At 37.1% G+C, this 26,875-nt stretch overlaps 1 protein-coding gene across 2 annotated transcripts; it reads left to right on the plus strand.

Annotated features, from left to right (window-relative positions):
• Nucleotides 1-348: 348 nt before the first annotated feature.
• Nucleotides 349-26,850, plus strand: LOC149839892 (tropinone reductase homolog At5g06060-like). Of its 2 annotated transcripts, none has more exons than XM_090002874.1 (6): nt 349-489; nt 650-857; nt 2,351-2,567; nt 2,677-2,783; nt 22,881-23,109; nt 26,729-26,850. In XM_090002874.1, the coding sequence occupies exons 1-5, from the start codon at nt 380-382 to the stop codon at nt 23,067-23,069; spliced, it is 831 nt and encodes a 276-aa protein (XP_089859000.1). In that variant the 5' UTR covers nt 349-379; the 3' UTR covers nt 23,070-23,109; nt 26,729-26,850. The 2 variants fall into 2 exon arrangements, with proteins under 2 accessions (XP_089859000.1, XP_089858999.1); XM_090002873.1 differs by lacking the exon at nt 26,729-26,850 and adding an exon at nt 25,445-25,516.
• Nucleotides 26,851-26,875: the final 25 nt, after the last annotated feature.

Below are 26,875 nucleotides of genomic sequence, written 5' to 3' on the forward strand. Positions count from 1 at the left end.
TCATAGCCGATCTGTTGGCACATCTAATCATACCTACTTCTCATTCTAATAACTTTGTATTGTCTATCTGATCATATATAATAGTTCGGTTGGTGATTAATTGGTTTAGTTCTTCGGTTCGGATCGGGTTTATGGGTCCGGGATAACCGGATGAGAGAGAGAGAGGGAGAGCCGAAAGAAGATTAACATTAATACTCATGAAGATCAACAAAATGTTGAACCGATGAACCGAACAAAATAGAAACAAAACTAAAATATAGAAAAAATAAAGAAAAAGAAACTACAGACAGCTAGCAACAAAACAACAAAGCCTACTCAACCAGGATCCGTAGGATTAGAAGAAACCACCGCTGAGTGAGAGGAGAGGTCAGAGAGAGAGATGGCTGGAGAAGAAGGAAGGAAGGATGGTTTTGGTCCTTTTGGAGCGGGTGGGAGATGGTCTCTCCATGGGATGAATGCCCTCGTTACGGGAGGCACCAGGGGAATCGGGTCTCTCTCTCTCTCTCTCTGTGTGTGTGTTAATTTCCTGGGAAAGTTTTTGATCGGAATTATGGGAAACTCGTTTCGCTAGAGACTCGTTTTGTATGAAGAATTTGGGTAAGAACTCTTGCGAGTGGGCTGATTACGAGTTTGGTTTTCTTTCTCTCAGGCACGCCATAGTAGAGGAGCTAGCAAGGCTCGGTGCGTCTGTGCATACTTGTTCTCGCAACGAAGCCGAGCTCAAGAAGTGTTTGATCGAGTGGGAAGCGTTGGGGTTTCGAGTTACGGGTTCCGTCGCCGATTTATCTTCGCGCGAGGAAAGGTCGAAGCTGATGGACACGGTTGGGACCACCTTCGGCGGGAAGCTTAACATCCTTGTGAGTTTGGTTCGCTTATCTGTGATTTCTATCTCCCTGTTTGTTGAAGACTTTAACTGCTTGCTTAGTTTGATCGTGTAATTGAACTATTTCTAAGGTGCCGGATTGTTCCTTATGTTCTTTCCAACTTCCTACACCTAAGACCATGTTTGGAAGTGGGAAAAAGACGGGAGAATTATGTACCAAAATATGGAAAAGAGAATCTTTATATGTTGTTCCAGAAGAGTCAAAACTTTCCAAATAAAAAAGATTCACATTTTGCTATGATCTTTTCATCTTATGGAAAAATTCTCCACCCTAAAATAGGTGGAGAAATGGCTTTTAAGTTTTCCTCTGGCTCACATCCCTTGCTTCTCACTATGTAAGTTAACCATCTTGTCGCTGTTATCAAATCGGCTGATGTTAATTGGACTCAAGTTTGGTTATATCAGGTTGTGGTTTTAGTTGGTCTTAGTCGGAATTGATGGGAAAGGTCACCTAACCATCGCCGTCGCATTGCCTGCATCAAGATCTTTTTTGAGCTTAATTTTTTGTATTGTAATGCTTATCTAGATTTCCAAAGGCAGAGTGGTAGAGAAAGAATGGCCGAACAGGCGGAGTGCTTTTTTCATGTTCTCGTTTTTATTCAAATAGGTCATATGCAGCATCAGGATCTACCATTGGAGTTTCATCTTGGATTTACATTGCTAAGACGGTAGGATGAAGACCATGGATATATAGACACCTTTTTTGTTCTATGAATTATGCCAAACAGTTTGAGAAAAGAATATCACTTCGGTAATAAAGGTGCTACTGCATCTAGAGGCACCACAACGCATAAATTCTTGTATTTCTAGGTTGCTTATCTCCTAGAAGATCATAATTATTTCAGGTAAACTTGCTACAGGTGCATGGTTTTGCCTTGTGAACATGATCCGGCCAGCTTAGAAGTATGTGCAGCATGCTCTTGTTGCATTGCTTCATACCTTTATCAAGATGGAAGCTCTATAGCTCTTGATTGCCCTCCCAATGTTAATAAATAAAGTTCTGAGGCATGGAGAACTAGGTGGTCAGGAAAATACTGCTACAGTGCTACTGTGGTCGTCATTCTTATGTAGGTTGATATTGTGAATGTATGGTGGATTATTTTGAGGTTAGGAATATTTCTATCAGGTATTCATTTCTGGCTTTATTCATAATAAGAGAGGGAACATGCGTAAAATAAAGTGTCCATCGGACGAAATTTCTTCTTGACCTTGTTATCTCTTATCTCCATTGGATAGATCACTAGTTGTCTGAAAACTCTACAGTGCATGTATTATTTCAAACATGGGGTTCAAATTCAATAAACATCAAAAAGTGAGTTTCTCAGTTTCATTATTTTTTTTGTCCCGAGTCCCATGCATGCTTCACTACACCAAATTATATTATGGTTTTTATGGTAGAATTTTGGAGAAACTTTTTAAAGTTGTATGCAAAATTGTTATTCTCTTTTCATCTGATTCTTATTCTAGATAAACAACGCTGGAACAAATAAAAGGAAACCAACTGTTGAATATACAGCTGAGGATATCTCATTTTTAATGTCAACCAACTTTGAATCCGCTTACCATCTAAGCCAGCTTGCTCATCCTCTTCTGAAAGCATCAGGAGACGGAAGTATTGTATTTGTATCCTCTGTTGCTGGTGTTGTGGCGATTTTGTCTGGCAGCATCTATGCAGCAAGCAAAGGTCAGCCTTTTCAGAATTCTAGTTACTTGTATGAAGTTTCTCTTTTAGGAGCCAATTTTTTTATGCAATATGTCATGAGCTAAAATTATCTCTTCACATGATTTCTCAGCTGCTATAAACCAGCTTGCAAAGAACTTGGCTTGTGAGTGGGCCAAAGACAACATTCGCGCTAACTCTGTTGCACCTTGGTATATAGAGACATCACTTACTGAAGAGGTAAAACTTGTTTGCCCCTTTATGTCATTATTTGCTGTAGAAACTTTCTTCTTGCTTAACTGCAATAATTTAGTGTGTGGAGTAATTTTGTTGTTGGAAAGCTATTTACCTAGCAGAAACTTGACATAATAGTCCATGCATTAATATTATTTCTCTATGAAACGTCTTTCTCTCACCATAAATCATACTTTTGTTAGATATATGTGTCTACTTAGTTTCATTCAGTAGTTATTTCAAATTGAGATCCACTAATAGTTTAAATTAAATGGAACCAACTGCTAAGACTGCATAGAATAAATTTGATGTATTTCTTGACAATCCACAAGAGATAATTTTTGGCTCGTCCATCTCCTTATTATTTTAATTTGAAACAGCCAGTTACTCGTTTCTTGAATTGAAAGGCTTGTTTAAGTGACTATAAATGCTTAGCTGATGTAATCAAGGTGATGAAATTCATCTCTTAATCTGTATGAATTAATAATTACTGCTTTGGTTGGTGACTGTTTCCTTCAGCTCCTGCACTTTCCTGTAGTTTTAGCACACCTGTTTACAATTTAGGCACCCATAGTGAACTTAGAACCTTCGATTGCATTCTACGAGGTGGAGTAAGTGGTTTGTTGTGGTTAGGTTTGTAATGAGACCTCAAAAGATCAAAGTAGATGCCTATGGGGGCAATAACACAACACAATCCACAAAGAAAAAATTCAATATGCACAAAGGCACACACTCAATATAAAAATATATATTTTATTAATAGAAAATGCATAACCAATAGGGACCCCAAATTTCCATATATATACAAGTGAAAAGGGGTTGAGAGGAGCCTACTAGCTGTTGGGAAGCTCCTAGCCATTGGGAGCTCCCAAGAGCTAGTTGGTCCAATTACCATTATGCCCATGAACAAAAGAAAAAAACAAAAAGTACAAAATTAACCTAGATACAATAAAAAATAATATATATATATATATATATATATATATATATATATATATCTTAATACTCCCCCTCAAACTTACAGTGAGATCACCGAAAGTTTGTCAAGGAGAAAATGAAATTTTGGAGAAGGAAGTGTTTTGGTGAAAAAATCCGTCAATTGATAGTCGGAGGTGACATAAGATAATGATATGGTCTTCTTCAAATATTCTTTACGAACATAGTGGCAATCCATCTCAATGTGCTTCATTCTTTAATGAAACGTATGGTTGCCGGCAATATAAATAGCACTCTTGTTGTCGCAACAAAGCTTTGAGAGTGTCATGAGTTGTACTCCCATATCTTCAAGTAGTCACCTTAACCAAACATCTTCAAATGTAGTGGTGGCCATGGCTCGGTACTCAACTTTTGTTGATGAAAGATAAATCTTTTGTTATTTTTTGCATTTTCAAGACACCAGCGAGTCATCTAAAAGCATACAAAACCAATACTTGAACGATGATTATAGGATCTCCTCCCCAATATGAATCAGAGTACACAACTAAATCGAGTGAAGAGGAATATGACAAAAAAAGACCTTTATAAACAGTTTTTTGAATATATCTAATGATTCTCATAACAACACTCATATGCATAGTAGTTGGTGAGTGTTGAAATTGGCCTAGTGATGGATAAGTATGTGAGAGCTCCAATCATCTGGTGATAGAGAGTGAAATCCTTCGTAGGCGTTCCATCACATGGTTGCCAGTCGAGGAAGCGGGAGCTGAAAGCGAGGCACTTTCAAAATTTTAGGAAGCGGGAAGCGGAGGGCGATTTAGAAGCGAATCATGAACTGTCTCGGAAGCGAACCAGAAACGACCTAGGAAGCGAGAGGGAAGCAAAAAAGAGAAAAAAAATGAAAAAAGGCGGAAGCGCTCTTCCCATAAAAGGAAAACGCACTTCCCATTTATGGGAAGCACGCTTCTCTACGCATTTCGAAAGCACAACGTTTTGTGCTTTCGAAATGCGCTTCCCCATATGCCTAGGCGCTTTTGGTAACTCTGTTCCATCATCAATTTTTATTTTTTCATTAATTACTTCTTAAGTATTGACTCTTTTCTCGTTAGTAATTCCAGACCTATTAATAATCTCAATTGCAAATTTAGCTTGGGTTAATAAATACCCACGAGGTAAGTATGCGATCTCCATACCAATAAAATATGTAAGAAATCTAAGATTAGTCATTTCAAAACTAGTTTTAAGATCATTCTTAATATGTCTAACTCTCTGTTTGTCTCCGCTAGTGATGATCATGTCATCTACATACTATGTAGTCAAAAGCGCTAGGCGGTGCCTAGTCGGTAGACCCCTAAAAAGACTAGTTGAGGACTAGACAGGACTAGTCAGTACGTCAATTAAAATATAAAAAAGTACACAAAATATACATAAAAATATGTTTAATTCTTTTTACTAATAAGATGTTTTCATTGTACAAGTACAAAATTACACATGCTTTCACAAAATAGATTAATGTACATAACCAGAATATACATATATATAATTGTACACATGCACAAATATATATATATATATATATATATATATTTCAATTATTCATAACATATTTAGTATAATCAATAAAATATGCTTTGAACCTTTCACAGAATTACAATAACACATACATATATAAACAACATATTACATAATTCATAATACTAAACATGCTTTCAGGATTTTATAGAAAAATTCATCAGAAACAAACACATACATATATAAAAAATATAATCAATTAAAATTAACTATCCATGCTTTCAATATTTCACAAATAAAATCCCAAAAGCAAAGTAGCGCGCGCGCACACACACACACACACAAATATATATATATATATATATATATATATATATATATATATATATATATATATATATATATAATAATAATAACTAAGCATGTTTTCATGATTGCACAAAACAAATCACGCAAACACACACACACATATATATATATATATATACAAAAAAATAACATATATAAGAATAATAAATGGCTAAACTATCCTCGTGCTTAGGTGGAGGCAGCTTAGTCGCCGACTAGGCACCTTAGTTGGTGCCTAGTTGGAAAAATAGTACCTTTTACTATGCCTAGTTGGCAAAATAGTACCTTTTAAGGGTACCCACCTAGGAATTGTAAATCTTAGGCATTTTACTTACGTTTGACCGACTAGGTGGACTAGTCGGGACTTTTGACTACATAGTCTATATACAACAATAGGATGACTATACCTGCATCAGATATCTTAACAAATAAAGCAGTGTCAATATAACATGATCTATTTTCAAAATTTATTATGATAATACTGAATATATCATACCAGGCTTTAGGAGTCTGTTTCAAACAATACAAAGCTTTCTTTAAATAGAGAACGTGTCCAAGTGGAACCTCAAGACTTAGAGGCGAATCCATGTAGACTTTTTCTTTCAATTCTCCATTCAAAAAATGTATTTTTTACGTTCATTTGGTATATAGGCCAACCTCTAATGGAAGCTAGGGCTAATGAGAGTCCTAACAATGTTCATTTTTACTAAGGAGCAAAGGTTTTCTCATAGTCTATTCTGTATTCTTGAGCTTATCCTTTGGGCACTAATCTAGCTTTGTATCTTTCTAATGTCCCAACACTTTTAGTTTTTACCTTATACATTCATCTACATCCTATCGGTTTTTCTCATTTGGCAATTTCACAATATCCCAAGTCTTGGCTCTTTCTAAGGATTCTAGTTAAATTTTCATGGCTCTCTGTAAGATCTTTAGGTTGACCATAAGTCTTGGGTTCAAAATAAGAGTAAATGCTAGTTAAATATGTTTTATGTTGAGAAGAGAAAGACTCACAGGATACAAATTCATCTTGTTCTATCTGAGTGTATCTTTTTAAAGCACTAGGTTGGTTCTCAGTAGTTCTTTTAGAATAAGTGAGAAGAGGTGGCTCAAATTCAGAAGTGACATTCTCATTATGGTTATCATTAACATCTACTTGAGGTTCCACATTGGTAACATTCTTTTCTTGATCAAGTACATCAATGTCATTATCAACATTTACTTTAAACAATAAGTCCAACATAAATGAATATTCATGGTCTTTCTTAGGTATACTAGAGTTAAAATAGCTTTCCTTTTCAACAAAATAGACATTTCTTGACACGTACAATTTATTATTGTAGAAGGTTAGATGAGATGCGCAGAACCCTAGGTATATATATATATATATATATATATATATATATATATATATATATGAGAGAGAGAGAGAGAGAGAGAGAGAGAGAGACGACTGCAAAATAAGAGAACTCGTTAAACTTGATTAGGGCTAATTTCTATGTTAAATAAAGAGAGGCCAAAGAGAGAAATTACACATAAGTCCCTCATTAAACTAAAATATCAAATAACCTCTAGTCTAGGAAAACTTAAACTTAAAACCTCTTAATCTCAACACTCCCCCTCAAGCTAGAGCATAAATATTAATCATGCTCAGCTTGTCACAACATTTTGAGAAATTTGGTCTAGCAAGAGGCTTTGTAAACATATCTGCAACTTGGTCCTCCGACTTTAGATATTTGGTAGTGATATAACCAGCTTGAACCATATCTCTTACATAGTGGCAATCAACCTCAATGTGCTTTGTTCTCTCATGAAAGACATGATTGTTCGCTATATATGTAGCAACCTTGTTATCACACATCATGGTCATAGGAGAGGAAACCTTCACCTGAAGATCATGAAGAACAATACAAACCCACATCAATTCAGCAGTTGTTTGGGCCATAGCCCTATATTCTGATTCTGCACTCGATCTAGAAACCACATTTTGCTTCTTACTTCTCCATGAAATCAGGTTGTCTCCCAGAAACACACAGAATCTTGTGGTAGATTTTCTATCTACTACAGATCCTGCATAGTCAGCATCAGAATAGGCCACTATCTCCAGAGTTTCACCTTTCCTGAACAATAACCCTTTTTCAGGAGAAGATTTTAAATACCTGAGAATCATTATAGCTGCGTTCCAGTGTACCTCAGTTGGTTTGTCCATAAACTGGCTAACTTTGCTTACTGTTAAAGCAATATCCGGCCTGGTCACAGTTACATACAGTAGCTTCCCTACTAGTGAGCGATAACTTTTGCTATCAACCGGTTTTGACCTTTCTTCAAACAACTAAACTTTATGGTCCATGGGAATATTTGCTGGTTTAGCTCCCAACATTCCCGTTTCCTTTAATAAGTCAAGAACATACTTCCGTTGAGACAAAACCATCCCTTCACGGCTCCTGGCAACTTCTATACCCAGAAAATATCTAAGTGAACCAAGGTCTTTTGTAACAAAGTGTTTTTGAAGATGAGCCTTTGTGGCTTCAATATCTTTCACATCGTCTCCTGTAAGAATGATGTCATCCACATATACCACCATAACAACTATGCCTGAGTTAGTTTTTCTTGATAAATAGTGTATGATCTGCCGCTGACCTGTTGAAGTCAAAGCGTGACATCACTTCAAAAAGCTTTTGAAACCATGCACGCAGACTTTGTTTCAAGCCATAAATCGCCTTTCTCAATCTACACACCTTCTGATACTCCCCCTCAACCTCGAATCCTGAAGGTTGTTGCATGTAAACTGTCTCAGATAGATCCCCATATAGAAATGCATTTTTCACATCTAATTGACATAAGCTCCAACCATGATGAACAACTATTGAGAGAACAAGACGAATGGTGCCCATCCGTGCAACAGGAGAAAAGGTTTTAAAGAAATCAGTACCATATGTCTGAGTATATCCTTTTGCTACTAATCTGGCCTTGTACCTTTCAATAGAACCATCCAATTTATACTTTATTGTATATACCCATTTGCATCCAACAATGTCAGCATCTACTGGGGAATCAACTAGATCCCATGTATGCTGAGACACTAAAGCATCCATTTCTTCTTGCATAGCCAGCTTCCAGCGGTTATCTAGCTCTGCCTGTTGATAGTTCAGAGGAATCGTTTCAGCAGATAAGACTGAAATAAAAGTTTTCATCTGATTTCCAATTCTGACATCGGAGACAAAATGAGATATGGGATATAAGGTACATTGTCGTGTCCCCTTGCGTAGAGCGATAGGCCTGTTATCATCATCATGAAGATCACTATTGTCAGTAGTACTTACTCAGGAGAAGAAGAGGATGGAGGCACTGGCGGAGGTGGAGCTCTACGCACATATACTAATGGAGGATTATTAAATCGTGAAGAGGATGAAGTTTGGTTCGGTAATGAAGGCACAAATTCCAAAGGAAAAGGACGTATAGGTAATGGAAAAGAGTCAGCTGAATCAACCTGCAGCGGGGAACCGGTACTAGAGAAATATGGAGTGGATTCCAAGAAAGATACATCCACACTGACATACTCTCGGCAAGAAATAGGATCATAACATCGATATCCCTTTTGATTTTTTGGATAACCTATAAATATGCATTTTATAGCTTGAGCAGATAATTTATCATGGTCAGGGCCAAGTTTCTGTACAAAACAAATACATCCAAATATTTTTGGTGAAAAAGAGAAGAGTGGGGCATTAGGTTTTAGGATATGTAATGGAATTTGATCACCCACAGAAGATGAAGGCATGCGGTTGATCAGATAACAAGCAGTGGTAATCGCATCACCCCAGTATAATGCAGGAACTTTGGATTGAATCATAATGGTCCGGGCAACATCAAGCAGGTGTCGATGTTTTCGCTCAGCCACCCCATTTTGTTGAGATGAATAGGCATAGGAAGTTTGTGGTTGAATGTCATGATCTTGGTAAAATTGTAACAGAACTTTTGATTTAAACTCAAGAGCATTATCAGTGCGAACAATCTTGACAATAGATTCAAACTGAGTTTTTATTTCAAGAATTAAGGATTTGATAATACTTAGAACTTCAGATCGTTCTTTTATTAAAAACACCCATGACAACTTAGAGAAATCATCAACAATAACAAGATAATATCGACATTGAGTCCTAGTAGGAATCTTACTAGGACCCCATACATCTGCATGAAGAAGTTTAAAAACTTTATGACTAGATTGACTCTGACTCGAAGGGAACAAACTTCGATGATGCTTGCCCAACTGACATGCTTCACACTGAAATAATGTAGCGGAAGGAATTTGAGGAAAGACAGAATGAAGCTTTGACAATAAAGGATGACCAGGACGACGATGCCACTGAACAGGACTGGATGAGTGTTCCACTGCAACATGAACATTACCCACTGGATGATGTAGGTAGTAGACTCTATTTTCTTCATAGCCTCCACCAATCTTCTTCCCCGTCAACAAATCTTGAAAATGACAACCCATTGGATCAAATATTACTCTACAGTTTTGTTCTTTTGTAAGGCAACTAACAGAGAGTAAACTTTGAGGAAAGTTGAGAGCATGAAGAACATTTTTCAACTGTAAGGAGGAGAATATAGAAATATTTTCCTGACCAACAACCGGTGAGGAACTCCCATCGGCTAATGAGACTCCTCGATGAACAATAATATCCTTTAGATCTGAAAAAACAAGCGAATTTCCACACAAGTGTCTGGATGCACCAGAGTCAATAATCTACTTACTGTCAGTCGGATGAAGATGATTCCCTGTTGAGTAGGCAACACCGGCTACATGTGGAACTCAAAGGGCGAAGAGCTATCAACTCATCATATTCAGCACGACTGAGGGTGATACTATCACTTGCAGAGATATTATCATGTACATTTGTTGTCTCTAGTGTAGTAACATTTGCTTTAGGAGCATATGACTTTAATGAAGAAGAGGTTGGCCGACCATGCTTATCCCAACAACGATCTTCTAAATGTCTAGATTTTCCACAGAATGTACATTGAAGCTTTCCTCTGCCTCCCATACCTCGTCTACGACCTCGTCCTCTGATATTCTGAATATTTCCACGCCCATAACCAGATGAAACAACTAGAGCAGATGACTGGGTCACAGGCTGAGATTATGGAAGAGAGATCACAAGTCTACTCAGACGATTGTATGCATCAGCAAGAGTAGGTACATCTGATCCAGTCAACATTTGGACTTTTGCAACAGAGAATTCTGAAGATAGACCTGTAAAAAACCAAGCAACCATAGTCTATTCTTGCTGATCCTTTTGCTTCGAACAACAAAGAGGCTTGTGAGCATTGAGTCTTTCAAACGCAGCTTTGACGGATGCATAGTACTAGGCCAAGGTCTGATCTCCCTGCTGTAAATTATATATCTCATGTTCGACTTGCAGGATACGACTCACATTAGTCTCTTGTGAGTACGTATCTCGAAGATTGTCCCACATCTGTTTGGCTGTATTATAGTAAATTAAACCATCTGCAATATGGGGTTCGACACTATTCATGATCCATGACATAACTATGTCATTATCTTCATCCCAAGTAACGTATTTTCCCACCTTTTCATTGGGTTCGTCTTCCAACAAAATATGTTTTCTATGATGTCCAGATACCAACATCATAAAAGTTCTGGACCACCTGGCATAGTTAGTTTCATTCAACCTTATAGAAGAGCCGTACGAGAAGGGATTGGCAAAAGCCTTATACTCCCCAATATGTTCAATTTTGGAATCACATTTCGAAGTTTTACCCATACTGAATATTTAATTCTATTTCAGCTGCAAAAAAAAAAAAATCAGATTCACTCACTTGAACAACAAGTTTTATAATCACACGTCAGGCAAGTCCACGACTACACAGTTTGCCACACTAAAAATAAAATCTTGACAGGCTTCAAGCGACACAGAAAATAGCGTGTGTTACAATCACGCATCAGCCAAAAACGACGACCAGCAGCTGTACTCAACACAGAATCCCACGACAGTAATTAAAAACTACCCACAAACAGGTTATTTTTCAACACAGCAGGGAATCACGCCTGCTGCTTCCACGACAGAAACACAACTGATACTAACATGCTTCTTTCACAGCACGCATGTAAAAAAAATCACGACACAGCAGGGAATCACGACTGCTGATATCATATTCTGAAATAGAACAACCAAATAAGATTTGAGAAGAACTCGACACCCAGATTTACGACCAACGATAATATGCAGACGCAGAAAAATAAAAATCACGATAGCTGCTGCTCCTAGACGTATAAAGCACGACAGCCAAAAAGAATTTCATTTCTTCAGGGCACAGGAAATGAGATTGCCGCTGCTCCCAAACACAAAAATCACGGCAGCTGTTTCCAGACAAAAAAAAATTCCACAACTCAAGGGCTCAAGGGTTACGACTGCCAGACCTAAAGACACGCATCCACCGTGTCCCTTAGATTTGATGACAGATCTGGGTCATGACCTTAGTCAGACACCAGATCTGTTATCAGATCTTACGTAAAAAAAACTGCACACCTGGTTCCAACTTCTCTTTTCGTTGGTGTAGATCAATCACGCTCCCGAGATCAGTGGCTCTGATACCATGTAGAAGGTTAGATGAGATGCGCAGAACCCTAGGGAGAGAGAGAGAGAGAGAGAGAGCTGAAAAATAAGAGAACTCGTTAAACTTGATTAGGGCTAATCTCTATGTTAAATAGAGAGAGGCCAAAGAGAGAAATTACACATAAGTCCCTCATTAAACTAAAATATCAAATAACCTCTAGTCTAGGAAAACTTAAACTTAAAACCTCTTAATCTCAACAATTATTTTTAACATCATACCCTCTAAATCTTTTTTTATTCTCAGCATAACCAATAAAAACACAATGAATGACTTTTGGTGAGAGTTTGTCTCATTTTTCATTTAAAAAAAACATTTATAACAAAAAACTCTCGTTCTACTATAATCTAGTTGAACACCAAAAAGTTTTTCAACCGGTGTAATGTTTTTTAAAGAAGATGATGGCATTCGATTTATGAGATAAACAACAATGAGGGATGCTTCAACCCACAAATATTTTGGAACATTGTTTGATGTCAAAAGGGTTTTATCAGTTTCTATAATGTATGTATGTTTCCTTTATGCTAAACCATTTTGTTGAGGTCTATTAGGACAAGACCTTTGATGAAGAATATCAGTTAAATCAAGATAAATTTTTAAATCATTTAAAACATACTTTCCCCCTGAATCGATTTAAAAAATAGGCATATTATAATTAAAATAATTTTTTATCATAGCGTAAATTTTTTTAAAATAATGGAGAGCTTCTAACTTATGCTTAAAAAAATAAATCCAAGTATATCTAAAGAAATCATCTACAAACACGATATAATAAGAGAAACCACCCTTTGAGGCAATAAGAGCCAGACCTCAGACATTTGAGTGCATCAATTCAAAAGGTTGAGAAAAAATGAAATTGCTTTAGCAAAAGGAAGAGACTTCATTTTTCCAAGTATGCAATCAATACAATTAAGATTTTCTTAATTGCAAACATTTTTCAAACAAGGAAAATATGAAACTTTGGATACACAAGGATGACCTAAACATTTATGTCAAAGTTTATAATCACTATTTTTGGTAATATTACAATTTTTTTTGGATAATTCAATAAAGTTCATGTAGTAGAGGCTTCCTTCTCTATTATCTTGCCTAATCAGCTTCCCTGATCGGGATCCTACACTCAACAACCATTTGATAAGAAGGAAACACATCACACACCCATGGTCGAATATTTGAGAAACACAAAGAAGATTTAAAGTGAGTTTGGGAATATGCCTAACATTTGAAACAATTTTTTTTTGAGTTTTCAAGAGTTTTAACAATGTTCCCTATCCCTTTTATGTTTTAAGAAATTTCATCGGTCATGGAGACAAAAGAGTCATTTGAATTGGTGCGACAATCGAAAAGAAGATTAACATTTAGGGTTATATGAAAAGATGCTCCTGAATCCAAGAGTCAAGAGTTCATATAAGAAGGGAAAGAAATGGAGACCGTGACACCTGTGGTGGTGGAAGAAGCTTTGAGTAGCGGTTTAAGGACCTCCACCAATTGAAACAAAGAGAGAGATCTAATGATTTTGGAACCATCATCGAATCCATTCTTTTGCCCTTCTTGGGAAAGAATCAAAGCTACCCTCTTCTTATCCACCTTCTTTAACTTGGGGCAATAAGGTTTGATGTGCCCCGATTCTCTATAAAAATGACAGATAATCTTTTTCTTCCCTTCACCATCTTGTTGAAGTATAGAGGTTTGATTCGGAAGCGGTCCTAGGCACAACCAACATGGTTTCCTTGGGTTCTTTTGGTTTCATAGAAGACTTTAGCCTCGTTTCCTCCATACACACTTTCACCAAAATTTCATGTAGGGAGAGTCTCATAAGTCTCCTGTCTATGTATAATGGCAATACAAACCTTTTCATATTCGGGTCTCAATCCTTTCATAAATTGGAAGAATTGTTCTTCTTGAACACACTTCTTCCCATGCTTAGCATCATTAGGAGTATCCCATATGGGATCATGCCTAACCATATCATCCTACGACCTTTTTAACTTGCAATAATATTCTCTTATGGATTGATCACCTTGCTTGCATGAATAGATCTTAGCTCTAAGTTCCTATAAGTAGGCGGCTGTAAAGAAGCGGCTTTGAATATATTGGGTTCAATAATGAACCAATACACATGCACATGAAGTGCGAATATACCCACTAAAGGGAAAACACAAACACATAATGTGCTAACACATAAACCCAGAGAGGGGCAAAAATGCCTATAAGGCATAAGTTAATATCATTGAAGAAAATAAGGGTGTAACACCCATTACATGGAGCAAAAGCTCCTTATTGGAGTGAAGAATACAAAGGGGAAAGCCCCTATTTATAAGCACAAAAAGGGACCATCTTGGGGGCTCTCAAAGGAGACGTTGGAGAGCCCCCAACGGTTACATTTGTGACCGTTGGGGGCTCCCAACGTCTCTATTGGGAGCCCCCCAATATGGTACGAATATGAAAAACAAAAATAAAAAAAAAACAGAAAATAAAAGAAATATTACAATGCATATTCCAATTGGAATATGCGTAAAATGACAAATTACAAGAATACCCTTGAGGGTATTTTAGGAAGAGAAAATAAATATTTATATATATATATATAAATAGAGATACGTATATATATATATATATATATGTATACGTATCTTTATATATATATATAAATATATATATGTATATTTAAGGATTATATTTCAACATACATATATGTGTACGAGTACACATATTTTAACACCCCCCCTCAATCTTTGCGGAGAAACGAAAAGATTGAAAAAAGGGCAAGACTCCAAGAGGCTTTGGTAAGGATGCTATTGAAACTTGAAAATGCCTTCCTCAAATTGCCTTCTAATGGTGAACACATTTCCCGATCCATCCAGGGTACTTCTTTTTATCCTATCTCCAAGATCATGTGGAATAACAACAAAGAACAAGTAAAAAATATCTTTGCACTTTACTCAAATGAAACATTCCTAACAAGGTGCAAAATTATAACTTATGCATAGAAATTTGAAGCACAGGATAGGATAATTACTTTAGCATGAAAAGAAAATTTAGAAAACCAAGGTTTTTAAAAATCATATATCATGTTAAATAGTGGGCGGAAACAAATTGCAAAAATGCATAACGCATTCATAAGGTCCAACATTGGACAAACACAACCCCATAATGGGGAAGAACACAATGGTCCACTAAGGGTCACCACAAGAAGCCTACGAAGAGGCATAAGTTATATAAACTTCATTGAATGAGGGCCTAAAAGGCCAAAATGAGCATATGCATATACTATCATGAAATGAATCAACACTTAAAAGAAACATTAATGAACATGCTCCAAACATATAGAAAGACAAGGGTTATTGATTTTAGCAATTCTTTTGAAAGCGATTTCAAGAGGGAAATGCTTCAAGAGCATAAAAAGAGTGTATGAAGCACACGATTTCAAAAAGATTTTAAATCCATTTAAGGGGCAAAATAATGAGTGTTATTTGAGTAGAGAACCTCACACTTTTAGGAAAATCTCACTCAAATGACAAAAAAACTCATTTTGCATATCAAAAAGTGGCCACAAAACCATAAACACTTAATATATAGATTAAATGCCAAAATATTGATTTGATTTTAAAATATGCATATCAAAGATATGATTCACTTGTAAAAAGAAAGCAAAAAAATGAATGTAATTTCATAACTTTCAACAATAGTTTATCCACTACAAGCAACTACCTCATTAGTCCTCCAAACCCCATAAATCAAGTGTATAAGCTACTAGATCAAGAATATAAATATAATGCCATTACGGGCCAAATGACACACACAAAGGTGTGCAAAAGAACCTCTTATCTACATGTAATAATACTTGAAATGAGTGCATCAACGATAAGAACAAGAGAATACACGCTAACATGGACCAAAAGCATCTCTTGTCTACGTAAAAATACACTCAAGACCAAGTATGTTCAGCTACTAGAACAAGAGTATCAAGCCAACCATGGGCTAAAAACACAATACATATATTGTCTACATAAAATGACACTTGAATTGAGTGAAAGAAGTCAACCATGGGCATACATCTCAGCGACTAGAACAAGGACACAAATGCCAACATGGACTAAAATCACACACCATGGTGTGAATCAACGTGCCTTGTCTACATATAATAACACTCAAGACAAGTGTGTTCAACTATTAGACCAAGAGAACAAAAACCAACAAAGGGCTACCAACACACAAATGTGTAATAAAATTCTTGTCTACATATGATGACACTTAGATATGAGTTATAAAAGGAGAAGACTTTTGAGGCAATAAAATTTGTAATGACAAACATATAAATAAAACCTTGAATCAATATAACAATATTTTTCAAAAAAGAATACCCATATTTTGGAATAAACTATGTAAAAGTATCTTCAACAAGATACTACAACCGATAGAACAATATTCTTGAGAATAAATGTGTGAACATACGCACACCAAGAACACTTGTGCACAAAAGCACGAAATCACAAATGTGCAAATGCACTCATAAGTTTCATAAACATTAAAAGGTTTGGCAATAATCCCTAAAACCTTGATTTTAATATACCTTAAAACATTTAAGGTTTCAAAACACCATATTTCCATCACATATATAAATAAGAACATCCATAAGATCAATGGCCAAAATCAAACGAGTGACACACTCATAATTAGAGATCATATACCAAATCATTCTAGAGTCCCAAGGTGCCCATAACTCACCTCAACCACCATCTATAATATGGCAAGTGGACAATCTAAAATGACATAACACAAGGTGCCCATAACTCACCTTAACAATTATCTCTAATATAACAATAGGGCCATAAAAAAGGATTGATGCATCATATACCTTGTGATGGATAGAAGATAAATGCCATAAAAGGGCAATGAACTCTTAGGAAAAACATTTTCCAAATATGTGATTTTACAAATAGGGCCGACTCAAAGGTCCAACATAATTAATCACAACAATATGCCATATAACAATAATGTTGCATATATATGAAATTATGTTCAATCATGATCATTATAAAAAGACTTAATAAACACAACATGAAATATTTAAGCTATGTCATGTGTGAGAAAGGAATTGGAATAATCCAAGAAACAAATCAAGCCTTTATAATTTGCAATTATATGTATACCAGGATGTAAAATGGCAATAATCTTAAATGTGCAAATTTAGGACAACATGTACCAAGATATTGCGGAAGCATTTATAATGATAAAAGAAACAATCTTACAAGTCCATTAAGGGATAAAATCAAACACAAGCCCTAAAGAAGGCAATAAAAACATCTCTTTATTGAAAAGAGAGTACCATGTGAAAATGTCTATGAATAGACAATACGCATATAAGCATAAATATTTTATAAAAGAAGTGTACGAAGACACTCTCACAATCACTTGAACAAAATACGCAAAAAGCGTAATAAAGGCAAACATGCAATAATGCATGTATTTCATAAAAAGGAACAAATGCTTGAGTCTCTCAAGCTTTAATTATGCAATTATATGCTTGATAAATGCAATTTAAGACAAAGAAGACCATATTATGGCCAATGTAGGCATCCTTAGAGATACAATCAAGAGGTTTTGAAACCTTATGTGAAAAATACAAACAAACATGTTTATAAAGTTGCATCATTAGAAGAGAAATAAAAAATTAATGAAATCTTTTATACCAAAGGATGCAATAGATACACTATGCATTCTATATAGTGTGAGAAGATTTTTAAAAGATCTTTCCTAATGAACACAATGGTTCATACAACATATTTATCACAAATAATTTTTCAAAATTCTTTAAATAAACCAAAACCATTGAGAGACTTTTAGGAGTTCATAAATATTTATCATTAACAAGAACTACTTCATAAATATTTATCACACCAAAATCGTGACTTCATGCGCAAGATTCAAAAGAAAGAAATTGCAGAGGCTTTGAAGAAAATGAAATCAAGAAGGGCAGTTGGCCCAGATGGTATACCTATCGAGGCTTGGAAATGCTTGGGAGAGAAAGGTTTAGAATGGTTGACAAATCTTTTTAACTTGATTTGGCGAACAAATAAGATGCCTAATGAGTGGAGGAAGAGTACTTTGGTGCCTTTATATAAGAATAAGGGTGATATACAAGATTGCACAAACTATCGTGGTATAAAACTCATGAGTCATACTATGAAACTTTGGGAGAGGGTGATTGAGTCTAGGTTGAGGAAGGTTGTCATGATATCGGAGAATCAATTTGGTTTTATGCCTGGAAGATCAACTATGGAAGCTATACATCTTCTTAGACAACTTATTGAAAGATATAGAGAGAGGAACAAAGATTTGCATATGGTTTTTATTGATTTAGAGAAGGCATACGATAGAGTACCTAGGGACGTTCTCTGGTGGACAATGATGAAGAAAGGTGTTTCTCTCAAGTACATTAGTATAATTAAAGATATGTATGAAGGAGTAGTAACCAATGTCCGCACTTGTGGAGGGGTGGCAACCAATTTCTCGATAACGGTTGGGTTACATCAAGGATCTGCTTTAAGCCCTTTCCTATTTGCGATAGTGATGGATGAGCTTACGAGATCAATTCAAGAAAATGTACCGTGGTGTATGTTGTTTGCTGATGATATTGTTTTGATTGATGAGTCTAGAGCTGGGGTTAATGCTAAGTTAGAATTATGGAGACAAACATTGGAAGCTAGAGGTTTTAAGTTGAGTAAGAGTAAGACTGAATATATGGAATGTCGGTTTAGTAAGCAACGAAGTAGTGATGGGAGTGTAGTGAAGCTTGGTGAGCAAGATATACCGGTGAATGATTATTTCAAATATTTGGGATCCATCATTCAAAAGTATGGAGAAATTGATGGAGATGTAAATCATAGGATAAAGGTTGGGTGGATGAAATGGAAAAGTGCTACTGGAGTGTTGTGCGATTGTAGAATGCCATTGCGGTTGAAGGGAAAGTTTTATAGGACGACTATTAGACCCGCTTTACTATATGGTACGGAATGTTGGGCTGCCAAGAGACATCATATTCAAAAAATGAGTGTAGCTGAGATGCGGATGCTTAGATGGATGTGTGGAAATACAATAAAAGATAAGATTCGAAACGAAGAGATACGTAAGAAGGTAGGTGTTGCACCCATTGAAAATAAGATGCGAGAGAATCGTTTACGGTGGTTTGGACATATTCGGCGAAGGCCTAATGATGCTCCAGTTAGAAGGTTGGAGAAATGGGAGAATATATTAGTTAAAAGAGGTCGGGGTAGGCCTAGGAAGACTTGGATGGAGATGATAGGAAAGGATATGAATGCTTTGAACCTCACCGAGGACATGGCGTTGGATAGAAATGATTGGAGGAAAAGGATTCATGTGGAAGACCCAAAATGAATTTCTTTTTTGGTTCATATCGCTGACCCCAATTGTTTTGGGATGAAGGCGTAGTTGTTGTTGTTGTTGTTGTTATCGCTGACCCCAATTGTTTTGGGATGAAGGCGTAGTTGTTGTTGTTGTTGTGAACAAGAACTACTTAGGGTTCATAAAAAAGTAAACTACAAAGATTTAGATGTGAGAAATTCTCATACAAGAATTATATCAAAAATTTAGCAAAGATCATTAACTTATACAAGAATTATATAAGTTATCACAAAAAAATGCACTAAAAACCATACACAAGAGTTTTTAAGCAAAGATCATTAATTTAGCAAGAAATTATATAAAAAGTTAACTTATAGGTTAATCACGAAATTCTTATGAAAAAATCATAAATCTCACATAATTGAAAAACAATTTTGCAAAACATAAATTACTATTATATGTGATGAGGAATCGATAAATATATAACCAAGAATTATAATAAACAAATTTACCAAATTTAAAAGGAGATATTTTAAAATATACGAACACGCGAAATGTGAAAGGAAATGATTCAACTATCAAAAACACTAAATGTGCAAGAAAAATAGTTTCATAATGCATAATATGTTAAGAAAAGAGATACATACCGAAAACTTCTAAAAATGAGAGGAACAATGAATACTTCACCATTTCTTGAGCACCACGCTTTCCGTTGCACCAAGAGACAACCCCATCGTAACCTTGCTCTGATACCATGTAAAGAAGCGGCTTTGAATATATTGGGTTCAATAATGAACCAATACACATGCACATGAAGTCCGAATATACCCACTAAAGGGAAAACACAAACACATAATGTGCTAACACATAAACCCACAAAGGGGCAAAAATGCCTATAAGACATAAGTTAATATCATTGAAGAAAATAAGGGTGTAACACCCATTACATGGAGCAAAAGCTCCTTATTGGAGTGAAGAATACAAAGGGGAAAGCCCCTATTTATAAGCACAAAAAGGGACCACCTTGGGGGCTCCCAAAGGAGACGTTGGAGAGCCCCCAACGGTCACATTTGTGACCGTTGGGGGCTCCCAACGTCTCTATTGGGAGGCCCCCAATATGGTACGAATACGAAAAACAAAAATAAAAAAACAGAAAATAAAAGAAATATTACAATGCATATTCCAATTGGAATATGCATAAAATGACAAATTACAAGAATACCCTTGAGGGTATTTTAGGAAGAGAATATATATATATTTATATATATATATAAATAGAGATACGTATACATATATATGTGTATACGTATCTTTATATATATATAAATATATATATATATAAATATATATATATATATATATGTATATTTAAGGATTATATTTCAACATACATATATGTGTACGAGTACACATATTTTAACAGCGGCATCCTTTTGAGTATATGTTTCCTTTAGAAATTTTCATGTTTCATCGGTCCTTTCAAATCTCAAGATGTTGTCACATAAATCTTGGTCCATGCTATTCATGAACCATGAAAGGACCTTAGCATGATCCACTTCTCAATCTCTTAATGCTTTCTGGTAATCGGACATGGCGTTATCTCTTTCGCCATCTTTTAGAGCTTCCTCCATTCCATTTACATATTTGGAAAGAATGAGTTGGAGTTCCAGTGTAAAACCATCCACCAAATGCCATAGTTCTTTTCTAACCAGAAATCTTTTCATCGCCATGGCCCATCTATTATGGTTGTTCTCATCGAACTTGATGAGGACGATGGTGGCAACCTCCTTCTCGGCCATAGAGATAAAGAAAATAAGGAGGGAGACAGAGGAAGAGTGAATGATGAAAACTGAAGGATGCACGAACAAGAGTGGCACCACGAACACTTGAGCACGAGCACCACGATCACTTTGAAAGAGTAGATGCCACCAATTCTTGAATCACAATCCCAAAAGCATGGTCCTAAGAGCCAGGTTCTCTGATACCATATAATGAGACCTCAAAAGATCAAAGAAGATGCCTATGAGGGAAATAACACAACACAATCCACAAAGGGAAAACTCTCAATATGCACAAAGGCACACTCAATATAAAAAAATTATATTTTATTAATAGAAAATGCATAACATAATGCATTACCAATAAGGACCCCTCCCATATATATACAAGTGAAATGGGCTTGAGAGGAGTCTCCTAGCCATTGGGAGCTCCCAATGGCTAGTTGGTCCAATGCGCATTATGCCCATGAACAGAGAAAAATAAAAAAAATACAAAATTGACCTCGATAAAATTTAAAATAATATATATAATACATATATATGTATATATATATACATATGTGTATACATATTTATATATTTATGTACACATGTACAACTCTTAACAAGTTTGGCCAATGTTTCTTCTGTTGGCTTTTGTTTCTAATGTTTTTCTTATTGGGCTATTAAATCTCTCGGGTTCTGGTAGATATTTAATTCAGATTTTATGTTCCAAATAGCAAACATCATGGAAAACTCCTCCTTTTCTTGTCTTTTGTTGATCTATCTTCTTCACTTGAGCATGTAAAGGATGAAAAAGATGCACAGTTAATTGCTTTGCTCTCACTGTGAGTAATGGTTCTGGGCTCTGGCATTGTTGGTCTTTCTTTTTGAAGATAGATGATTCCAGTCAGTCCTGTGGTCTTCCAAGATGGCACCTTAGAATGTTGAGCACTGTAGACATGGGAATTCCATCCAACATAATGCCAGACATTTCTCTATGCAATGGTCAACTGCCTTATTGAACTTTGTACTAAGAAGAGTATTTTTATATTCAATTATTGGTTCTGAAACAAAGGCAGAGATGACCGGGATTTTAACTTGGATGAAACTTGAAAATGGCCAAGAATCAGGAAAATGTTGACAATCATTGAATCTATGTTTTTTATGCTTTTATAGGGCTCACACTGTTTCTAACTATATTTTATTAAAAAAAGTGAAAGAAAAAGTTATAATCTAAAGCACTGTTTTTCCAGTATGAAAATGAGTTGATGCACTTTCGCATGTGTTTTTTTGATCCTTTAAAGAAAATTGAGCAAATAGCACAAAGACATTGTTTAAGCTCATATTCAATTTGAACCACTACCAAATTAATGTTCCAATTTGTGTTCATGCACATTAGTACATCTCTCTCTCTCTCTCTCTCTCTCTCTCTCCTTGTGGCCATTTGTCCTTTGGTACACATGATTTATGAACCTTGCATTTGTTTGTGTTCCTTTTTATCTCTCTTGACTCACCAAATATTGATTTCTGCTTTCTAATTCAGTTATTGAAAAGCAAGGAGTTTACTGCAGAGATAATTGCTCGCACTCCTCTTCGGCGTATTGGACGTCCTCAGGAGGTGTCTTCTTTGGTAGCATTCCTTTGCCTACCAGCTGCGTCATACATCACGGGTCAAGTTATTTCTGTTGATGGGGGTGCGACAGTAAATGGCTTATATCCAAGGAATGATTAGAATCTATACTTTGGCCTTACCATGTACATTTCCCATCAAGGTAACTTCTCACTTCCATTTGTGTTGCCCGTTGTTTGTGTTAGATATCTTGTTCAAAGAAATACTGTTTGGGAGAAATTCACCATATCATCCTTTTATATTTTAATGAGGCCTATAGCTTTTCCAATGCTTTGAACCTTTTTTCTGACTTTTTACATTAGCAACCATCTCGTAAAATACATAGTAGGCACTTTTTGTTATTGAGGATGTTAGAGAAGAAATATGAAGGTGAATGAACTATGAAGCATGAAAAAAAGGCTTTTAACCTTCATTAGAAGCATTTATTTAACATGGGTGGCATAAAGCAAGGTGCTGATGTCGCATGGAGATTACTGTGTAGCTAACATGGATCCATCACTGAAAACTATGAGATAAATTGAAGTGGTTTCCCTGGTTCAGAAAAGGTTGTAACAGGAAGGAGAAAAATAAATAAATAGCAGCTCTCTTTTTTTTTCTCCATAGAATTGTGAAAATGTCTTCAGTTTCATATTTGCTGGTAGGTCTGGGAAACGAGATGAGCTGCTCGTGGCTTGGATCATGTTTGGCTCATAAAAAGGGCTCATTCGAACTCGTGAATTAGGCTCGATGTGCTCATGCATGAACAACCAACGTTCGTCTCAGCTCAGCTCGTATAGGCTCGTTTACTAATAATAAATTATATTTTACATATTTTTTGTATTATAGAATGAAGATGGTTGAAGTGTTTGGCCTTCAAGAACTAAGTTTGAGTTCAAATCCTATTGCTTGCAAGTTTTAAACAATTATTTGTTTTGTAAATGAGCTAGTTTGAGCATGGCTTATTAGGTTTAGTGTCCAAATTCTATTGTTTTCAATTTTTTAAAGATATATATATATTTTTGTAAATGAGATTGCTCGTGCTTGGTTCGTTTAGCTCGGGCTTTTCATGAGCTCTAGCTTGGCTCCACTCGACACAAGAAATGAGCCAAGATTGAACACCTCTGCTTGGTTCGTTCGGCTCGTTTTACCAGCCCTATTTGCTGGATGTCTACCTCCAGTTCTTCTGGTGTATATTCCCATCCATTCTGGTCCTGGTTAATTTCAGAGTATTTTGAATTAGTTTAGGTTCACTTTCTCTTTTTTGTATGTGTTCTCCCTGACTTGATTTTCTTCACTGATGAAGGTGCCAAATGTCTAGAGTTTCAATTTGTTTGGCGTCTTCCTAAAAACTTCCTGTTTGAACATTTCTTATCCATTCTGGAACCAGTTAACTTCCTGGTGCTTTATTCTACTGTGGTTATTCTCTTTGTCACATGTTAGCATTTGGGAAAATATTGACTACCCTCGAGTTTTCCATACCCTCTAATAAAAACCGCCTGTTCACATTTTCTGTGATTTTTTGTGTGGATCGAGCCTTATAAGTGTCAAAAACATGTTTTAGATTGTAAGAGCTGATTTTCTAAGGGCTAAAAATTCAACGGTCTACAATGCATCAACCAATTAAAAAAATGATATTTTTATGTTAGAACCATCCTACTCAAAGTGCATTTGCTAATAAATGGACCATGCCGAATGCATTTGTGCGGTCAAATTGGTCAAAAAAAGGCTTGCACCTATTGAGATTCAGCTAGAATACTGTACTGTAAGAGTGTAGCCAGTATTTTCCCTTCGCATTTCTTAACATACTGTTTGCTTGAAGTTTTGTCACCATTTCTTGGAATGTATTTATAATACCAACGAGCTCCTGCCGCACTGCTGAGGACTTCGGGCTTTCTGTGATAATATATATGGTAGGGGGACAGGATCAGGTCAGAGTGTGATCTCAAGATGAACAGCATCCAAAACCTGTACGAATGAGATGCCCATCACTTGGATGGGTCCAACTTTTTTTTATGTCGTTTGTGTTTTGGATGGACGCCATCAGAATGGTTTAAAATGAATGTTTCACAATGAGCTTCTTCACTGTTTTTGATGGGTGTCCATTTTTAAGATGAATGACATCCAAGGCAGCTCTGACGTGTGATGTGATCCTCTCTCTCTCTATGGTAGGGGTATGCCAGATTATTCATTCTTCTGTCATTAGCTTTTCTTTTCTTTTTTTTGGATGGCGAGGAACCCTCGCCGAATCGAGGAAAAGCCCTGGTGGGGCCCCATGACAACCATGCCTTAAGTGGCTCATTTCTGAAAGCTACAGACACATCCGTGCACCAATGGGGGTTTGATCCGGTGCCTTCATCTCAGCACCCTGCTGGCCACGCTTGTGACCCCTTCAGTGGTGATTAGCTTTTCTTTTTCAATAGGCTGTTTGATGGCAGCTTTTCACTTGCAAGTACAGCACATCGAATTGCTTGTTTCATAAATCACTGCTTGCATGGCAGAAGCATATGGGAGGCGAAATTCAGAATCATGTGACGTTTTCATGCATGGATGGGTGCAGCTTAGGGATGGCAGTGGACCGGGGGAAAGCGGGGCCCCGCCCCGCCTCGCCCCGTTTGGACCGGGGATGGAGGGTATGAAACGGGGATGGAGGCGGGGACGAAGGTTAAAATCCATCCCCGTCCGGGGGTGGAGGCGGGGATGGACGTGCACGTTCCCCCGCCCCGCCCCATCCCCGCCCCGGCCCATCCCCGCCCCGGCCCCGGCCCATCCCCGTCCCGGCCCCACCCCGCCCCATCCCCGTCCCGGCCCCGCCCCATCCCCGCCCCCAACCCTTATACTCTTAGTTGTTTTATTTACTAACCCTAACTTCCTAATCCTAACCCTGGAGCCGCCGAGCAGGGCCATCGTCTCTTCCCCTTCCCCAATCCCCATCCGCACTGTCATTGGAGCCGGGCTGTCGCCGACCACCATTGGCCGTCGCCGACCACCGTTGGCCGTCGCCGACCATCTCCTCCCTCTTTTCTTTTTCCTTTCCCCGTCTGTAGCCTTGCATCGTCGGAGCAGCGTAAGTTCTCTTTTAGCTTGAATAGTTTAGAGCATAGCGCCCGCTTGATCATGAGTAGGTCAGGTGATAAGAGTAACTACTTGCTTGGCCTGGGTGGGATAGGTGATCAAGCGTTAGCCTTTGTTACTTTGCAAATTGAAAGGGGTTAAAATATGGTAGAGAGCAAGCAAGGTAGCTTGTCGAGAAAAAGAAAAACAGGAATTTTCCAAAGCTGATATTTGAGAAATGTGGAATTTTCCAAAGCTGATTTCACTGAGATACCCAAAAAAACTCTAACAACATGTTTTTTTCTAGTCAAGTTGGGTTTGTCACCCTTGGCGGTATTGTTGAGTTTCTGCTATTGTAGAGCTAAGGCCTGATTTCTCTGTTGGTGTTGGTTTGATACCATGAATTTCGTGGAAAGAGCTGTAGCAAGTTTATAGGTTATGCGTTATCTTGACTGTTTTCCATGTGGATGAATTCATTTATCATCAACTGGAATATTAACGTGAATGATTTGTAAGTAGGGATGCAATTTGACGGGGACGGGGACGGGGACGGGGCGGGAACGGGGACGGGACGGGGCGGGGACGGGGACGGGGACGGGGCGGGGGTGGAGGACATGAAACGGGGATGAAGGCGGGGGTGGAGGATAAAATCCATCCCCGCCGCGGAGGCGGGGCGGGGGTGGAAACCTTGTCCCCCGCCCCGCCCCGCCCCACTGCCATCCCTAGTGCAGCTGTTTCATTGGCAGGTTAGACTTGTGGCGTCTTCGCCAGAGGATACTCTACTCTTTGTGAACGTGAAAACTTTTGGACCATTTATCTTTTTGCTTATTTGTAACTAAATAAATAATTGTTTAAAGTGGTTTCTCGCTTCGGTGAGG

The sequence above is a fragment of the Nuphar pumila genome, chromosome 4, assembly GCF_984573655.1.
Source record: "Nuphar pumila chromosome 4, dmNupPumi1.hap1.1, whole genome shotgun sequence".
Taxonomy (NCBI): Eukaryota; Viridiplantae; Streptophyta; class Magnoliopsida; order Nymphaeales; family Nymphaeaceae; genus Nuphar; species Nuphar pumila.

What these genes read in the sequence shown, in the direction of transcription:
- LOC149839892 (XM_090002874.1), top strand. Translation starts at nt 380, where the DNA reads ATGGCTGGAGAAGAAGGAAGGAAGGATGGTTTTGGTCCTTTTGGAGCG. An exon ending in CATCTATGCAGCAAGCAAAG is followed by an intron (nt 2,568 to 2,676) that starts GTCAGCCTTTTC and finishes ATGATTTCTCAG; the next exon opens with CTGCTATAAACCAGCTTGCA. An exon ending in AGACATCACTTACTGAAGAG is followed by an intron (nt 2,784 to 22,880) that starts GTAAAACTTGTT and finishes TTTCTAATTCAG; the next exon opens with TTATTGAAAAGCAAGGAGTT.